The following is a 20,201-nucleotide window of genomic DNA, read 5'->3' on the forward strand; positions in this document are numbered from 1 at the left end:
AGTTGCAAATGACAGCTTTGCAAGACCGCTGTACCCTAGAGATATGATTCATCACAATTTAAGTTTAAAGAATCTCTCGTTAGGCTTCTTTCACTTTGCAGACTTATCACGATGAGTCATGTTCTCATCATTGAGAAGCAAATTTGGACTTCCTTGCTTCTCTATGGTTACGCATTTTTGCTGGAAAACCATCTCATTCCTCTTCCACCAAAATTTGTTTAAACAAGACTCCAATGTGAACTATCAGTGCATACGGTGTTTCACAAGTTTCTACTTAGCCAATCATGAACAGTGGAGTACCTTGATGTCAGAAAAAAAAAGTGTAAAATAAATGGATAATTAATGATGAAAGTATAAAAAGAAAAAAAGAAAAAAATTTGATATTTTGAATTGAGGGGGAGGAAGAAGAATATAAGTAGTGGGATTTTGAGAGAGAGAGAGAGACTGATAGCAATAACAACCTATGAAGCACCGACACGGTCACCGGACACGACACAGACACATGTAATGTTCAAAATATAGAACATGATACGGGTGTCGTGTCAGTGTTGAACACTGATACAAACGCGTGTCGAACACCGGACACGACAAGAAACTAGAGTGTCCGTGCTTCATAGATAACAACACAACAGGTCACATACCAGAAGCCAGCAATCATATTAACAGGCCAAGGAGAATCACAAAGAAGCCCAAATACCTTGAGGAATACCTTTGAAGTGCAAAAGCAAAAGTTACCAAGTTGGTTGCAGCATTCCACTACTTTCAGAAAGCTAATTCCAATTCTGTTATAACAAAGTTAATTCAGTTAGAATACAGTAGTATAAATATGTAAAGAAGTGGAATTAAAAGGATATGAGAAAAATACTTATCTGAATTAGGGTTTCTTTTCCCCTTTTGGCAATGATGAACGGAGGAGGAAGACGACGAATCGTGCTGATAACTGGAGTCGGAAAAGGACTCGGAAGAGCCCTGGCTCTTGAACTCGCCCATCGTGGTCACACTATAATTGGCTGCTCCCGTTCTCAAGATAACCTCAATTCCCTCCAATCCCAACTCTCTTTTTCTTCTTCCAACCATTTGTTACTCAACGCCGACGTGGTTTGTTCCTTCACTCTCTCCCTCTCTCTTTCTTTCAACAACTAAACACTAAACACTAAACACTAACACTTGTTTTTCTTTTCAGAGCTCCAATGAGAACGTTCAAGAAATGGCCCGCGTTGTCATGGACAATAGATCTGTTCCTGATATCATAGGTAATAATGTAACCCTAACCCTAACCCTAACAACCGCAATGAAATGATTGATTAATTGACAGAGTATGCTGCTGCAATCAACCAGTGAACAATGCAGGTACAATCAACAAGAACAACAAGATATGGGAGGTTCCGCCGGAGGACTTCGACGCGGTCATGGACACCAACGTCAAAGGCACGGCGAACGTGCTGCGGCACTTTATCCCTCTCATGATAGCCGCGAAGAAGATGGAGGCCGTCATTGTGAACATGTCCTCGGGATGGGGAAGGTCCGGCGCCGCGCTGGTGTCCCCTTACTGTGCCTCCAAGTGGGCCATTGAAGGGCTGAGCAAGTCCGTCGCGAAGGAGGTGCCGGAAGGGATTGCCGTGGTGGCGCTCAACCCCGGCGTGATCAACACCGACATGCTCGCCTCCTGCTTCGGGCCATCGGCTTTACTCTATCAGCAGCCGCAGGCGTGGGCTCTCAAGGCTGCAACCATGATTCTCAATCTCACCCCGGCTGACAATGGTGCCTCTCTCACTGTATGAACTTAATAATCCGTGCTTACATTGTTGAGAATTCTATCATTTTTAGAGAAAACTAACTTGTTGGAAGAATGCTTAGCTTTTACATGTTCGCTAATTAGGTGAAGAAATGCTAATACAATTCTGTTTACTTTTTTTTAGAACAACAACTTTTAGTCAACTGTTGTGACAAGATTGAAGTGATACTCTCGATTAATATCAATCAAATTACCATTTTCTTGGGTCTTGCAGTTATATGTATTGCTATTTGCTAAGTTCCCCCTTACTTTAGGCTTTCCAAGTTATTTACCTTTTGAATCCTGTTTGCCGGAGTGAATACATTATTGGATATGTGTAAGTGGGTTGGATATGAAAGCATTCTTAATATTTTCTTCATTGATTTTGAACTTGTCCATGTCTCGAACCTGAAACCATTAGCATGGTATTGCAATAAGCAAATCCATTGGTCCAGGTTGAGGACAGACATATTTTCTTCATTGATAATAGGCTTAGATCGATCAGTTTGTTGGAAAGTGATTTTAATTGTGATTTGTTGGAAAATCGTTATGGCAGTCATTTGGATTTTAGATAACATACATGTATATAGGATTGTGGGATGGCCTTCTCATGTTCTGTAAAACTGAAGTGATAACTTTTAATAATCATAAGGAACTTTAGCTGTATATTAGGTCTCAGAGCTTTTACATGGTTACTGTTTAGGTAAAGAACTGCTCTACTAGATTGGTATATGAAGCTTTGTCCTGTCTAACGGGATGGGGTGGGAACACTTATTTTTTATCTTTTCATTTTCATTGGTATAATTTGAACCTGATATTTGTATATTATTGTTATTATACTCGAAAGAAAAAGACAACTTGTATTTTTTTATCTGAAACAGAAAAATAGAATACTGTCCATTTTCTGTGAGGATATAGTGAATGCTGTCCATTTTTCTTTCTTCTATTTAATGAAGTGTTTTATCTACTTCCAATTGATTCCATCATAGAGAACAGGATTGCCAGCTATGGAGGTTGCTGACCTTTGTCACTGTAGATTTTCATAGCTGTAGAGTTGCCAACCCATAAAGTTTTAGTATTCTTTCAATCCACATAATCTCACATATTCCATGGGCTATTGATCTACATTCTGTTTCTGCACTACTAGCTACCACATTCTGTTTCTAACTTTTGCCATGTGACAAATTTCCCATCCAACAAATACAATAGCCAGAAGTAGCCCTCCTATCAGAGCAGTACTCCCACCCAATATGCATTGGTGTAGGCTTCTATTTGCAAGTGTCTGTATTTCTTATACAGCAATCCTCTTCCTGGTGACCCTCTTAGATACTTCAAAATTCTATAAGCAGCTTCAAAGCGTTCCGGTCCTGCTGTGTGCATGAATTGGCTTATCAAGCTTTCTTCAAAAGATAAATCAAAATTCCATTAGCTTTGCATTTGTTAATAAACACCCATTGGCAACCTACTATCTTCTTATTTAATGGTAACTCAACTATTTCCTAAGTCCTGTTTCTTTTTTTTTAAGAGCTTTCATTCCATCACAACCATTTTCCATTTCGGATGTAGAGCTTTTCTTGGCACCAAACAGATTAGAAATTCTAGGGCAAAAGCTTTATGGGTACTTGACAGATTTTTGTAGGACATATATTTTGAAATGGAATGAAGAGCATAAGATTTTCCGGCAAGTAATAGAATTATTCTTTTACTAATTCTTTTCTGACAATCTTATGCTTTAGTAAGAATAATTATGCACTCACTATGATCTGACAATGTCAAAGAAAATTCTGTCTGACAGGGTATTACTTGCCTGGATATTTTTATATAATATATAGTTATGTATAATATATAAAACTTGAAGCCCATAGTGTGAAATTGATATCTATCTAAACATAATTTCCACTTATCTTCCTTGTCACATAAGTATTCTGGTTAATGCAACACTCTGATTCAATTTCTTTCTTTAGTCATCATCACCTACTTCTACCCTCCTCGATTTTTCCATTTAATGAGAGTAGGTAGTTACGTAGATTATGCGAAGGCAGATAAATCATAAAATCCATGAAACATTAGTTCCATTATGAGATGACAACGGACAAGCGGCGTGGCAACCGTGGCAACAGTGGTGAGGGGGTGGCAACAACCGTGAGGATTGACTACAACGAGTTCGATGGAGAAGATGATCTGGAACATCGAAGCAGAATTAGGACGACACCATTTACGACCTCGAAGCTTGTAGACACCGTTTAAATATCAATCATAATAAATGTAAAATTCATGGTATCTATATGCAAAAGAAGGATTAATTTAGACAAAATTAAAGTTTAGGATATCTATTTGCCAAACAAGTAAAATTTAAGTGCTTAATGCTCTTTTGCCTTATTTTTAATATTTTAGAAACTAATACTATTACCGTGAAATACGTAGAGAAAATGAGTTATTTAAATGAAAATACTTGTTTGTTATAAAAAAAATAAATGGTTAAAGTTATAATAATAATAATAAATTCTATAAATAGTTAAATACCAAATTTGAATTTTGACTATATAAAGTTGTATCATAAAGATTGAAAATTTTTATTTTATTTTTATGTAGTATGAAAATCAAGTTATTCAAATAATATTTCTTAATGAAATTTGTTTTATTCAATAAGTTATATATATATATATATATATATATATATATATATATATATATAATTTTAATAATATAATGATTAAATTAAAAAAATTATCAAGTCAATGAAACTTCTAATTTTTAATAAAATTTGTATGTTATTTAATATTTATTAAATAAATAAATATATGGGAATCAATTTTAGTCCAATTTCTTGTAAAAAAAAATTCCCAAAGGGTTAGAAAAATTTTAATTACGAAAAACGATTATATTATCATTTTTTATAATTACAAATTAAAATCCGCCAAACAGTATTTATTCAAAAGTTTCTGTCTCCATTATCGTTACAGTATGTTTATGTTATATTTTAGTTTTTGCATTTCTATACTTTTAGGTGTTTTTTATTGTCTAAAGTTTCTATATTTGATATCTTTCTTGTTAAGCATCATGTGATATATATATATATATATATATATATCACTTGTATTTTTTATTTATTTATTATCATACCAATTTTGATGATAGCAATCAATCATCGACTTTCATAATGTGATTTTACAAACACAAACAAACATGAAAATTATTGATGAAATGATTCAATCGTTAAGATTTAGAATTAGAATGTATTTTTTCAACGAAAATATATTTATAAAAAATTCTTATATTTCCGTGAAAGTTACAATATAATCAAAATGAGAATTTTTATTTTCGAATAAATATATTAAGATTAACCAAGTATGTAACAACTTTTCTTACGGAAGAATTTGTTGAAACTCCAACGAGAACGGACGAGAATGTGCTGAGAAAGGAAAGGCTTAGAGACATTCAGACAATTTGCGTAGGGTCAGGTAATTTTCTTTTAGTTTAGTTTGTAGTACTGCAGCTATTGATTATTGTTATTTGTACCTTTTGCTTTGTATTGTGTGTTTTTCTAGACAAGCCTTTGTAGCTTTGAATGTCGGATACATGCACTTGAGATGGAACTCAAGCTTTGTAAGCAACAGATTGCAGGGTTGGAGAAGTCCTATGTAAGTGTTGATTTCCATATGACATGTAAAGGTTCATTGGGTTGTTACTTATACGCCAAATTGCACCAAAAAGATTTAAAATGCAGACTTGATACTGCAAAAGAAGAGTTGGCATCTATCAAGTATCACCCTGTTCGGGAGCATAATAAGATGAAAATATGCAATAGCTGTGAGTCTCATAGGATTCTTTACATATTAAAAATCGTATGTCTTGTACTAAGTAATCAGTATCAGTGTTTATTTAGGTGTCATCATAACTTCATGTGCTGTCTGGCATTATCATTTTCAAACACAATGACATTGTTTGATCCATGTAACCAATCAGGAAAAGGCTTTGGTTAATCTTGTATTGATCGACAGTTATAGACAAATAATTGTTGGTTCCTCTCGTGCATTCTACAATGGAACATGGGAACTCTTGTATTGTCTCTGTTATATTTCTGCAAATAATTATATGTTTTGGCAGGAATACGTTGCATTGGATGATGGCCAAAGTTCCAGGGAGATGAATTTTGCTAGTCTTTCTTCCTTTGAAACTGGGAAGTTGTTTCTGCCATGAAGATTGATTGCACAAATTATTAGCTATATGCCAATACCTGTTGAAAACTTGAAGAACTTAATAAAAAAAGGTCTCAGAATCATTATGTGTAACTTAAGAGTTAAGATGACTACTTGGTCACTCAGTTGTAACTAGTGGACTTTGAGGAAACCTTTTCGGCAGAGGAAAAAGATCATAAGAGGGAGTACATTATGTAGTCATTGTAAATTTCTGTTTTGTTAGTCCTTGATATTCTGGTGTGAGTTGTATCATTGTTCTTTAGTTGAATTACCCCCTTCACATTTCCATGGATTGATGTTTTAGTTATTTGACGATAGGGACCAAAACATGTAATGTTTAGGTATAGAGACCAATTTAATACTTTATCCTTCTTTTAGTTTACATTTTGAATAGCTTTCATAGCAATATACATTTCTTATTCATTACATTGTTTGTTATATAAAATAAATGAGTAGAATCAAAATTGATACCATTGGCTCATGAGTAAAACTAACTTAATTTTTCTCTGGATTGATATTCCATACCTTTAGACTTATAACTAATATCTCTGTATAACAAACAAGTTTATAGATAAAACACAGATATTTGCAACAAAAAGTATTGTTATATTTTCTTTTTCATATTTGAATAATTATTATTTATAAGTCTATAGGTATGGAATAAGGTGGTTCCTCATAAAGTATCATGTTTTGTATGGAAAACAATACAAAATAGGATTCCTTCTAGAGTAAATTTGGGGAGGAGGGGTATCCTATTCAATGAGGATGGTTTATTTGTTGGGTACAACAAAGTGGAAGAGTCTATGGATCACTTGTTTTTGAATGCGAGGTGTTTGCAAAGGTCTGGTCTCTTTGTTATAAGTGGATGAGTTTCTTGACTGTGATGCAGAATTCTATGTTATGTCATGTACAACAATTTCAAGGACTACCAAGGAATGTTTCTTTTGACATCGATGCATTGGAGGCAATTTGGTTTGCGATCAGGGTTCTGTGGAATGGGAGAAATAAGATGATTTTCAAAATGGTGGATGTTCATATCCAAGATTTGGTTGAGAAAGATAAGTTTACATCATGGTAATGGCTAAGAACAAGGAGAAAAGGCTTTATCTATGACAGGAAGTTGAGTTGAGACTCTCACGACAGTTTTGTCAAACAGGTCATGTGCATGTTACAGTATTGGAGAATGGAGATCCACTAGGTTGGTGTTGGAAGACTCGTGATTATGCATGTTACAGTATGTTATGTTGAAGATTTATATCAGATTTATTAGCAGACACAAACAATAAGATTTTATATCAGATTTATTAGCAGATACAAGCAACAAGATTTTATAGCAGATTTGGTAGCTAGTTGAATTTTATTTGTACTCTTGAGGAACGTTTTGTATCTTTTGTTCTAGTTTTAGTACACCTTGTACTGAAACTAATTGTTTTGTTTTAATAATATTTTCTTTTGGTCTTAAAAAAAATAGTTATAAGTTTAATGAGTATTAAAATCAATTGTAAAACGTGATGGTTAGATAAGAAAGGCTAAAAATAAAATAAAATTTTAGCTTTACTGATTAATAATTAACAGGTGTCATTTTATAAATAAATAACAATACATATTAATAAAAAAATAAAATAAACTTCATTTCATGTAATATAAAATCAAGATCCTATGATATATGGAATGGAATTGTCTTTCCATGTGTTTCATTTAATTTGCTAATTGCTAACAAGGCTCATTTTTTACAGAGCAAAATGTATGTGAAACAAGATAATCGTTCCACGTACTAACAATTTAATAGTATTATATGTTTAATGACGATTTGGACTTTAAATTATATAAATGATACTTTCACATCAATAGTGAAAGGTGCGACCTATTTGGACGTTTAATTTTTTTTAAAAAAGTTTAAAGTTGAAACTTGAAAATGAGATCCAGTTGCTATCTAATTAATGTTATCTAACGACTGATTCAAAATGTGAGAAGAATATGTGATTAGCATTAGTCTAGTTGATATTAGTACTGTGATTTTTTTTTAGAATATTATATATACTTTTTCTTCTTGTTTGAAAACCTTTCAGCAACATCTCTTTAAATTATAGTCACCTCTTTTTATTTTATTTTATAATACATATGGTTTTTTTTCAGACACAAATATTCATTCTTTGTACAAAACTTTTCTTCAAGTGAAATAATGTAATTAAAAGAGGTCAGAAAAATATCTACATAGAGATTGTCTTCATGTAAGTTTTTCAGACATGAGAAGACTTTTTTTTTAGTGAAAATTTAGGGAAGGGATGGCATCCCATTACAAAGTAGGAAAAATCTCTTATGATGCCAAGGAGATAAGTGGGATATATAAAACCTGTAATATATCCAATATGAAATCTTGTTTTGCTTAACTCTACTAATTTCTTGAGATTAGGCATAATTAACAAGACATTGATATAACCTATTCAGTATTCTTATATAAGACAAGAATATTATCTTCTTTTTTTTTTTCTTTCCGAAGAGAAAGACAAGTATTGTTAATATATATATCTGGTTAAGAAATATCAAATAATTAAACATAATCACTATAAACAATAAATAATATTTTTATTGTTTGACTTATACACCTTAAGAAAAGTCGTAACATCATAAAGTACATATATTATGATGATTTTGCAACTGCTATTTCTTTTCTTCTAATGTTACAATATTGGATTACCACTAGGCTGTGCTACCATATGCTAGTATTCACCTAATCGGTCCACAAGCAGAGTTTGCGTGTATGACCTGTTTAGAGAAATGTTATCACTTATCACAAGCAAATTTTCCTTTCACAATCAATATTCACTATTATTCTTTACCTTATTCTGCAATTATAAACAATAGGCTGTACCATGTATGGAAGACAGAGATATAGAAAAAGAAAGCGAAAGAGAAAGAGTAAGGAGATAAAAAAAAAAAAGTGTATATTTATAATTTTATTGGTTACGTAAAAAAAAGTAAATATATTTTTTACCCTTTTTTAGATTTGAGATAAGTTTATTTTTGCTACCTAAATTTAAAATCACACCAATTAATTCATGCTCTCGATAGTAGTATGATAATTAACTTTAATTTTACATTCTTATTATGGAATACCTTATAATCAGTGTGTTCCTTTCAAGTATTCATTTTGATGACATTTGGGTAAAAGACGTTTGGGTAGAGAAATTAAAATAAGTTTTTTCAAATTAGAAGAACTAAAAACATCAATTTTCATTGACTAAAAATAAAGTTATTTCAAATCTAAGAGACTAAAAAAATATTAAAAATCCTCTTAAACTAACACTGTTTAGAATGATAGGAGATAAGAACGAACCAAAATTCAAGAACAAATCCTTTTACCATTTGGTATTGTGCGATGAAGGAAGGAACTAGTAAACCATAAAAAATTAAACGAGGCTCATTATTTTTTTAATCCGTCCATTTTGGATGAAAAAAGAGAGAAAGTTTCTTTTGTGCAATTAAAATACTAAATTACTTTTTTTATGCGTTTCTTCTTCTTTTTTATTTTTACTTGTGTGTGTGTTTCTTTCTATTTTTCTTTTTACATAATCAAACTAGAAAAAATGATTTTTTTTTCTTTCTTTTAAAGCAAATTAAATCTCACTAGCATTTTTCCTTCTTCTTTTCGTTTTTTTATTTCACTTTCTATCCTAAATCAAACAAATAGGTAAATAGTTAATTTAGTCTCAGAAATTGTGATTTACTTTCTCTTTAGCCCTTGGATTTAATGAAAGTTCAAAAAAGTTCTCAAAATTATAAGTTGCCACTTATTTTAATTAGTCCAAAGTTACATATGCAATGTTTAGCTTAAATGATAACATATTAACATATGCATATATAAACCAAAATAACAATAAGTATAGTTAAATTTAGATTTAAAAAAAAATCGTTATATTAATTTAAAAGCTAAAGTATCAATGAATCACAATTTATTCAGAAAAAAACCATAGTTTAAAGAATTAATTTAGCCATTTACTCACAAAACAAGCCATAAGGACAAGAGGAAAAAAACACCATTTATTCTTTGCATAGCAGAATTCATTGCACCGCTTGCCACTTGCTAGACCTATTTTATTTTATTTTTTTTAATCACGAAAAAAAATTATGGCTAAAAATTACAACATTTGAAAGTACATGAAACTATAGTGGCAATTGGATACAAAGTGAAATACGTGTTAGAAGATGGGAACATGGCTTACGTACAAGTCTCGGTAGTAGCTATTTACACGAAGAAGGTCAATTCTTTGTGGGGTACGTATTTGATGGCTTTGATCAACACATTGAAACTCATCTATGGAAGAGGATGGAAGGCTTCAAAGCCTTCTCTTTAATGCTTATTACTCAAAGAACCGACAAGTGTGCATTAATTTTAAGAATGCGTATGATTTGTTTAAAGATTAGTTTCAACAATATGAAAATACTTGGCTAATGTTTGATCTAAGAATTGATGTAGCATATAACTTTTCGTTATCCAATAAATTAGTATGTAGTACACTTTTATGTGATTCTCAACACCACCTAAATTTCAAAATTATCTAATTGTATCTTCTTCTCTTTGGAAGCATTCTTCTGCATACTTTTTTTTCTCCTTCAACTTCCTTCGTTGTTTTTTCTCATTATTTGTGATTTCCACCACAAACTTTACTACTTTTTATTAAATAAGGTGATAAAATGAAAAGAAAAAAAAAACACTCTCAATACTATCAAACAAGTGCTAATGACATATTAGACTTGCTGGTAGAAGCCTATCTAAAAAGATTATTACACATCCTTAGATTTCAAAAAGTTCTACCTATTTAATTGTCTATTAAACATACAAAGTGATATATAATTCAAACTCAGTCATAAAAATGTGAAAGATTCGTATCAAATTTTTAACTGCTTGTATCAATCCACACTATCTATGAGATTTTTCTTGTACTCAGCATTGACTGCACATAGGTATAGTATTTTTAACACATTATTTGTACAATTTTCTTTAAAATAGTTTTTTTTCCTATCACATCATTGATCTTATCTTATGTTTTTTCTTTTCTTTTTCTACTTTCAATCTCTCCCTTTTGTTGCACAAACACAATTTTCTCTTTGCAAAGTGTTGTTTTAGAAGCATGTTCACGAAACCTTCGAGTAGTTGCATATAGGAGATCGTTATCCTTTCGCAGAAGAGGGAGTAATTAATATAAATGGAAAGTGACAGAACCTAAGTACTAACACACTATTTCAGTACATAGCACAGCTTGGACACATGGTTAAGAGGAACTGCTCGCTGCTCCTCATAAAGAAGCAAACACTCACTCACTCACTCACTCTCTCTCTCTCTCTCTCTCTGCAAATAATATAATTAGATCACAGCCCACAAAAAAAAAATATAATTAGACCATGAAAAAGAAAGTTAATTCTCATGAAATCATGAACCAGCTATGTTTCTTCAAAGAAAATCGAACCTTTTTTCATTACTAATAACCACTTTTCAAGCTACCCTTTGATTATTATTTTGCGTTCCATTGCTCTAAAGTAGTCCCATCAGCCCAAAAAAGCCGAAAAGATGACACAAGAGGCTGAAATTTGACACCACTCAAAAGTAAAAGCATTGCTCCATATGGAACTATATAGAACATAGTTACATGTCACATGACTTTGATATAATGATATATAACAATTTCATTTTCATATGCATATATAACTATTGATTCAGGAGTTGAATTCATCATCATCTTTACAATCTAACAAGTACAAATTAAATATTTATAATCCTGCACAATATAACAGACAAGTAACCACAAATCATTATTCGTTTGTTTCAGATTCTCTCAACATTCCCCCAAAAGCCAGCAACAACCTTACCAAAATCCCTAACCCCTCTGGCTATCCTTACAGCATTTTCTGTTCCTCTCTGTGAAAATTTCATTTATTGTTAGCTGTCCGCTAAATTTTGGCAGTACCTTCATACATTCAATTTTGCAGAGGGTAATTGAAAATTAAAATAAATAAATCAATATCTATTCGTTGGAAAATCATTAATGCCATAATTAAGTTTGCTTTGAATTTTATGTTTGGTTAGTGACTGACTTCAATTTTAATAAATCAAAAGAATAGATTAGAAGAAAAAAATATACACTTCTCTAGAACCTCAATTTATTAGATGTCGACCAATTTTACATGTAAGAAATGTAACATGGGTGATGGATTAGTGTGCTAACGATATGAAGGGAAATTAAAGAAAAGGGTAGCAAGCAAATTATTAAATTGGTCATGATATTTACTATAATTTGATTATTGGTTAAGAGATTAAAACAATTTTTTTTTATTAGAATGAACAAAATTATATTATTTATGATTTTTTTAATATTTTTTATGATTTTTACAATCAATATTTTTTTCTTTAATGTTTTAATCAATGTCTTAAGGATCTGTTTAGTAAGATTCAATTAAATTTTATTAACTTTTTGGTGAGAGGGTGGCACGTGACCCATCATCATAGGGAAAAGAGAGAGAAACGCTGAAACCCCTCTCTCTCTCTCTCACTCACTCACTCGCTGACTTTGGTTTCCACATTGACTGCATAATTATAAAGGCAGGAAAAGAGTTAGGTGACTTAGCTAGGCAGATGAAGGATGGTAAAACTCATTAGTTTCCTTCCATCAAGGTCATGGAGTATATAAAGCACTCACATGCATTGGTACTATTTGCAATACAAGCTCATCTCTTGGGAAGAAATTAGTTTAAGCCTTAGCTAGAAAAAGGAGAGTGAGTTAGTGAGTTGAGAGGCAGAAGAAAAGAAGAAGAAAGGTGGAGTGAGTGAGTGAATAGAAAAAAAAAACCCACCATGGGGAGGCCTCCTTGCTGTGACAAAGTTGGCATCAAGAAAGGTCCATGGACACCTGAGGAGGATATTATCCTTGTCTCTTACATCCAAGAACATGGTCCAGGAAATTGGAGATCAGTGCCTACTAATACTGGTATACCTAAATTCAATTGTATATTAGTATATTCAGATTCTTAGTGACTTCTTCTTGATCTATCTATCTATGTACATGTATGTTATATATTTTTTGGTTTGGAATCAATTATCATGACAATTTGAATCAAATCTTTCTTGAAAAGGGTTATCAAGGTGCAGCAAAAGTTGCAGGCTTAGATGGACAAATTACCTAAGGCCAGGAATCAAGAGAGGGAACTTCACCCCCCATGAGGAAGGGATGATAATTCATTTGCAAGCTCTACTGGGTAACAAGTAATACTCTCAAATATATCATACTTTTTCCGTCGATTTTCTCAACAAAAAGAGAATCAATATTCAATACCATGACATATAATTAAAGTTCACATACTTTTCATTGATTAATTTTGATAAAAAAAATTATAATTTTAGCATATGCCTATCTATATGATATGCCTGAATTTGTGAAGTTGTTTGAATTTTGGAGCAGATGGGCAGCCATAGCTTCCTATCTTCCACAAAGAACAGACAATGACATAAAGAATTATTGGAACACACATCTAAAGAAGAAGCTGAAGAAATTTCAAGCAGCTTTGGATCCTCACTCAGCATCAGACTCAACAGCCAGTGGTCAATTTCTACCAAAGAGCTTTAGTGACAGAAGAAGTACTTTAGACATCAGCAGCAACAACAACAATAATCATGGCTCGTCCATTAGGCTTAGTCATCATCAATCTCAGTCCTCTTCCACAACAACATATGCCTCAAGCACTGAGAATATCTCAAGACTCTTGGAAGGTTGGATGAGATCTTCCCCAAAGCAACTCAACAAGGGATCAATAATATCCCAATATGATGAAGATCATCAGCTCCAAGGCATCAATGATGATGATGATAATAACAACAACAACTTTGTAAGCACTACTAAGCTAGTGAACCTTCATCATCTTCATCAGCACAAAATTAGAAACAAAGATCATGAGCAAGAGGGTGGTGGAGTAGATAATAACATGGTTTCTCATCATGAAGAGTTCGATTCTATTTTGTCCTTTGAGAACCAAAACAATGCTGCTTGGGACAAGTCCACTTGTGATTCCATGCCAGAAAAGAGTTCTGAAGCTTCTGCTGCTGCTGATCATCATCATCATCATCATCATGATATAGCTGCTGCTCATGAGAGGAACAATGTCAGGCAAAAATCTGAGAATAGTAGTGGTGCTCCTCCATTGTCATTTCTTGAGAAGTGGCTCTTGGATGAAAACGTTGGTCATCAAGTGGAGGAGATGATGGAGTTGTCTCCGATGTTCTAAATTAACATGGAATTGGGTCACCAATTTAATCCCTTTAAGTTTGGGATGTGACATTCAAATGATCATATGATATTAGTCAGATGAAAGAAGAGATCAAAGGAATGAAATTCTTTTGAAATCTGACTAGGGTTTAATCCATTACAATGGTGGAGAGATTCACAGAAGCTATAAGGGATCTCTTTCAACTTGTAACTTGGAAGTCTATGAAGAATGGTTTAATTATTTCAAGTAATACTATATGCTTAGTGCATGTTGCTCTCTTTGTCTTGTAGAAAAATTACAAATTAATGTTAACTTCAGCTCAAATAATAATACTACAATAACAGTTATATTTTCAAGATTTGAAAAAAAAATTATTAATTTGTTTGGTGGTAAAATGTTTGCATGCGAAGGTGCAGTTTGAAACTTTTAAGCTTATTTTATGTTGTTTCTTTTTCCATTTATGATTTCTGATTGTGCGGTGAAATATACATTGATATCCTCTTTTAGAGGAAAAGGGAAGAAGATGAAAAATGTAAGGACAATTTACTGTGGAGAGCGATTACGCCATCTTAGTTATAATTGGTATGTATCATCTCAAATGCTCAGTTGTCAATAATTGATGTAGAGAGGAAATTTTGATGTGACCAGAGTGTCCAAGTGTACAAGTTAATGGACACATAAAAATCTTTGATGTTGTGGCCAGTAAGCTTTATCGGTCTACTCTATGTAATGCTATGCTAAATCATAGTTGAATTATTAATTATTACTAAATCAATCAAATGCATGGAAACAAACCATGGGACCTTGTTATTATCATTGTTATTTTTTATAGTAATGAGTTAGAGAAAGGGCATCTAAATTTTTCTAGACCTACCAGGGGATATTTTGGTAACTCCGGCATAAAATGAAAGATGGGGTCGGTGTCATTTGAACCTTAGGATTCAAGCTATTTTCATTAATGGATTTTTTAAATGAAAGAGAAAAAAAAACTTAATTTTATCTTCACTTTTTAAGATAAATAAAAAAGAAGAGAGAGAGAAAGAAAAATAAATGTGTAAGGGTTTTATTTCCCTTTTTCTCTCTCTAATTTGCAAAAGAAAAATAATAAAAGACAAAATTTAAATATATTATCTTCTGTGTATTTGGTACTTATTATTTAATAAAATTAACTTAAAGTTTTATTACACAGATAATCAAAATAACGAATTCTAATTGAAGATAGAATGTATTAAAAATACCCAAAATTATATATATACTAAGTTTTGTTTTACGTAAAGCTTAGTTAGATCTCACTCTCATTTCTCTTTCATTTCAAATATAGGTAATTTTAACCATACTCTAGTTTTCACTCCATTCTTGTTTTCATAGCTGCCTAATTAACCATGTGTAAGATCGATGCTGAGAAGCACCATTAATTATATTTAATTTTTGTTAAGTGAGATGGGACCATGAATTATTGTATTTTACTAAGTAATTAAGCATAGAATGAGCTCTACAAAAAAAGGGGATAATAGCCATATCTGAGTGAAACATGATGCTGTCACGAAAGTCTTGCTAGCAAATAAGGAAAATGGGGGTGCCCTGAAACTCCATTCCTTTTGGAAAAAAAAATCGTATGGGAAGCATGTGATCTTCTTTTTACCTTTCGGTGTGAGAAGCTGTCTACCATTGCCAATGTCATGGTTGCCGTATATGCTTATAACTTTCACAAGATGCAACAAATGGGGTTGCACTCCTCTGATGTGGGGTGCATGTAATAACCATCAACTTTCATGCCAAGTTGGACTAATTATACTGCACCATGATGCAAATCTACTCTTATTTTAAATACCTTCCTCTATTTATATTATAATATACTGTCATTTAGTATATGATACAAAATTTTAAAAAATATTAAATGATTTCAGTTATAGAAAGTATGTACAAATACAGTTGTAATAGACTCTATATTGTTTTCTTAGTATTTCTATTAAGTGGAAGAATTCAACATCAATGGAATCGAAATGTAATTAGTGAAATACAAAATAAATTTTCTTTTTGATATCAATAAAAAAAATATAGTTTTCTAAAATATATGTTTACTTGTATTATTTTAATTGATAAAAATTGATATGATTTGTATTTTAAAATTGAAGTCTGAAATGAAAATTTCATATTAGAAAAAAATTGTTATCATTAATTAAAAAATAAATGCAATTTTGGTTAAATTATATAGTTACTTATATCTAACTGTAAGTTCTTAACAGTTGATTTTTAATCAATCACTATAGTTTCTCATATTTTTTTTCCCCTATAAAGTAAATTTTTCGTTTTAAAACTGAATATCTCGTAATAATGCTGATAAACAATGAATGAACAGTGATTAAGAAACAATAATAACAGCCTCTAATGGCAATAATTTTTTTTATTGGGTAATAATAACGGCAATAATTTGATGTTAAATTTGTGGATAGCCCACCTTGACTTTAGGACTATATTTAATGCAGCAGCTTTAAGACTAAATGCGGCATGTTGTGATTGGCAGTGTACAACTAGAGATGAGGTGCAACATTTAATAATTCTAATAATTTATTTTGTAAACAAAATAATAATAAGGGAAATTTATTGTAAGTATGCGCAGTGAATTGTAAACGTGAAAACAATAATTTCCTGTACCGTAGTACTTGTAAGTAATGTGACCTATTTTTTCTTTTTTTTAAGATCAGTGTGACCTATCTTTATTTTCAAGTAAAATCTCACTTTGCATTGGCAATAAAATTAACAAGACTAGGGGTGAGTGCGTATAAGGAGTTTAACTTTTGTTTTATCTGACCCAAAATTTTGATAATAATTTAATATATTAATCTTAATACTTATGTATAGTTAAATTGGATTGGAACAACACAAAGTATAATTTGAATTGTACTCAAATATATTGGCCTAATTTTAAAACTCAATGCATCAAAATAAATCTTATAAGTCAAGTTGAATTAGAGAGATGGAACAAGTTTTGTTCATCCCTAAACAAAGAAGAAAAAAGTATTAGATAGTTCAAAATTATAATAACGTCTTCAATATTTTTTATGATACATAATCAAAACTTACTAATTTTTCTTCATAAATAGACAAAAATTAAGTATATGTCTTATAAAGATTGATAGAGACCATGAACATATAATATAATGGTTCCAAACTATCTCATTATTTCTCCAAAATAAGATAAACACTCCATGACAAACTAAAGTTACATTGTTGACAGAATTCGTATCCTTTTATATATATATTTTAGACTATTTAATCTCTTCCCAAACATACTATCTTACTTGTTTATAGGGTTAGGGGTGGTTACATTATTAGACTCTTCTTATAGCAAAACTTTCATCATAGGAAAGAAAATTGTAGCATATTGTGAAACTATGAAGGACAGAGAAAGCATGTGACTTATGTGAGCTAGCTCAAAAGTAAAAAAGTGAAAACTCAAGCAAGTAACGGCAAATAAATGAATATGTAGGGATGTGGTGGGGGAGTGTTGGATCATTTATGTTGTTGTGATGAATATGCCCCTTAGGCCACACATTTTCTTTCATTGCCTACTTTTCTGGGTAATCAAAAAGTGGGGTTCCCTATTGCTGCCCTAATAAAATGTTTTTCATTTTATTGATACCTAAGTTTCCTCTATCTCCAATATGGTAGTATATTTATTCATTCTGACTCATTCCGCTGCAACCATTAAATATTATAACATAGCCAATTCACAAACTGGTGATGACATTGAAGACATTCACTCTCTCACTTTGGTTCTTTACCGTATATACTATAAGTGTGTGTACAATATTAGAGTTACTACGCTTTTTATTTTAGACTTTAGTTACATTGTACAATCTGTAAACAATTAATTATCAATTACTAATGTATTTTTAACTACATCTCATAAATAATACTACCATTACTCAGAAAAAAAAGTATTGTACTGTGCCAATAGTAATAAAGATTAAAAGAGTCTTTAGAACCCAGTTTTGTTTTCAGTAAGCTAGTAGACCAAAATTTAAACTCTTGTAAAAATAATTATTAGGAAAACCTTCGAATAATAATATATGTCAATTAATCATATTATATATATATATATAGTCTATCATAGGATGAATGTCAGTCTCTATCATCCGAGAAACAAAGAGTAACACTGTACGGTTTTAAAACTGTCTATCATTTCAGGAGGAGATCCACTGATCCGGATCTGCCTCTTTGTACCATATCCACTGTGACAACAACTTATTTGTAAGATTACCCTAAAATTAAATATTATATTTTCTTAGTTGGAAAATGGAAACTCTTAAAGACGTAGATTAAATTGTATACAATTACTCTTTTATCTTTAGCTTTTTTTCTTTATGAGCTTGTGGAAACTCCTTGGCCATGCAGTATAATTAATGAAGATAAAGACAGCATTTAGTTTCACATGTCAATAATTAAAATAAGAAAAAAAAAAAGAGAAGATTTGTAGAATGTGTGTGTGAAGTGTCCTTACAAATATATGCACCTTCTTCCACCATTTTATATGTAAATATCAATAACAGTTGTGAGCTTTTAATATATGGTCGTATAACCCTACCCTTAAGGAATTTCCAACCTCAAGTTAAAATGAATTTTTTTAATTAAAATAATCATATGAATAAAACAAAATTCATATTCTTTATTCGGTAGGATCGACCTTAAAATAATAAAAAGGAGGTTTTTAACATTCAAACCGGTGAATATAATAAGATATTTACTCCTAAATGATTCAACTGTGGTTATACTAAATACTAATAATAGTACAATAATATTATTTTTGTTTTTGACATAATATATTAAAACGTGATAAATAAATAAAATAGCATAATATTTATAACTTTAAAGTATTAGCAAATTTTATTTTGACTCCTTGATAATTTCTTTTAGGCTGAGTCTCTAATAAAATAAAAAATATATTTTTGGTCCTTGTTATTTTTTCTTAATCTTTTCAATATATCTATTTTTTTCATTTGAGTCATTCTAATATTTTTCTCATTTTGTTTTAGTCCCTTTGAACAATATTTGATAGGGACTAATAACAAATTATTTACATATTTTAGGGATAAAAACACAAAATAGATATATTAGAAGGATTAAAACAAAATTTTATTTTATTAAATACTCAATAAATTTTTTTATTAAGAATTCAAAATAAAATTCGTTAGTTTATCCTGGATGCAAAACATATTTAAAACTTATAAATTCCATTGCTCATATTGATATAATATTTAAAAGTTAAAATGAAATGAAATCATATATTTCATAAAATTTGAATTTAACAATACACAATGATATTCATTAACAATAAAAAAAATAAATGAATATAATTATCAATAATCATGATGTGAGGTTAAAATGGGTTAGAGTATGATTAAAAAGGATACTGTAAATTATATAAATTAGATAAATATGAAATGATTATTGATAATTAAAATTTAAAATGAATAAATAACAAGTTTAGTTGTTTAAAAGTTTATTTTGATATATTGACATTTTAAACCATTTTAAGTTTTGAGACAAAACTGTAAAAATTATAATTCTCTATCACAAAAATATTTAAATTACATTTCTCTTATCATATTTTATTAGTTACCTTTTTTTTAAGAAGTTAATTGGTACATATATTTTACTTATGTCAATTGCCAAAACATCTATAAACTTTTAAGGTTTTCAGTAGTTAATTTTGAGCCATATATTATTGACTTTGGGAATTTAGAAAAAGAAATTATGTTTCCTGTTAGATTTAGAGTTTCACTTAATCTTTATTCCATTTTCCTAATTCTTAAAATCAACAATAGAGACTCAAAGTTAGTTGTTAATAATGTTGAAAATAATAAACGGAGAAAAAAAGTTTATCTAAACACTGATGTAAAAAAAGGGGGGGGGGGGGGGGGGGGGTTTACAAAAACAAAAGCCGAAAAAGTAATATTTTATAAAATTGG

General features: G+C 30.8%; 2 protein-coding genes and 1 long non-coding RNA gene across 4 annotated transcripts; all 3 read left to right on the forward strand.

The window, feature by feature from the left end:
• Positions 1–142: 142 nt before the first annotated feature.
• On the forward strand, positions 143–1,991 carry LOC100801127 (NADPH-dependent pterin aldehyde reductase). Of its 2 annotated transcripts, none has more exons than XM_003520873.5 (3): positions 143–1,098; positions 1,184–1,253; positions 1,339–1,991. In XM_003520873.5, the coding sequence occupies exons 1-3, from the start codon at positions 901–903 to the stop codon at positions 1,779–1,781; spliced, it is 711 nt and encodes a 236-aa protein (XP_003520921.1). In that variant the 5' UTR covers positions 143–900; the 3' UTR covers positions 1,782–1,991. The 2 variants fall into 2 exon arrangements, with proteins under 2 accessions (XP_003520921.1, XP_006576299.1); XM_006576236.4 differs by having other exon boundaries at positions 1,351–1,991.
• A 2,922-nt stretch (positions 1,992–4,913) lies between these two features.
• On the forward strand, positions 4,914–7,309 carry LOC106798022 (uncharacterized). Its single transcript, XR_001387349.2, has 2 exons — positions 4,914–5,415; positions 5,882–7,309. It is a non-coding gene; the product is annotated as an uncharacterized lncRNA (long non-coding RNA).
• A 5,267-nt stretch (positions 7,310–12,576) lies between these two features.
• Positions 12,577–14,497, forward strand: LOC100802204 (transcription factor MYB60). Its single transcript, XM_003520875.5, has 3 exons — positions 12,577–12,956; positions 13,102–13,231; positions 13,428–14,497. Exons 1-3 carry the CDS (start codon positions 12,824–12,826, stop codon positions 14,245–14,247), a joined length of 1,083 nt encoding a protein of 360 aa, XP_003520923.1. The 5' UTR covers positions 12,577–12,823; the 3' UTR covers positions 14,248–14,497.
• The last annotated feature ends 5,704 nt before the right edge of the window (positions 14,498–20,201 follow it).

The sequence above is a fragment of the Glycine max genome, chromosome 3 (assembly GCF_000004515.6).
Source record: "Glycine max cultivar Williams 82 chromosome 3, Glycine_max_v4.0, whole genome shotgun sequence".
Classification (NCBI taxonomy): Eukaryota; Viridiplantae; Streptophyta; class Magnoliopsida; order Fabales; family Fabaceae; genus Glycine; species Glycine max.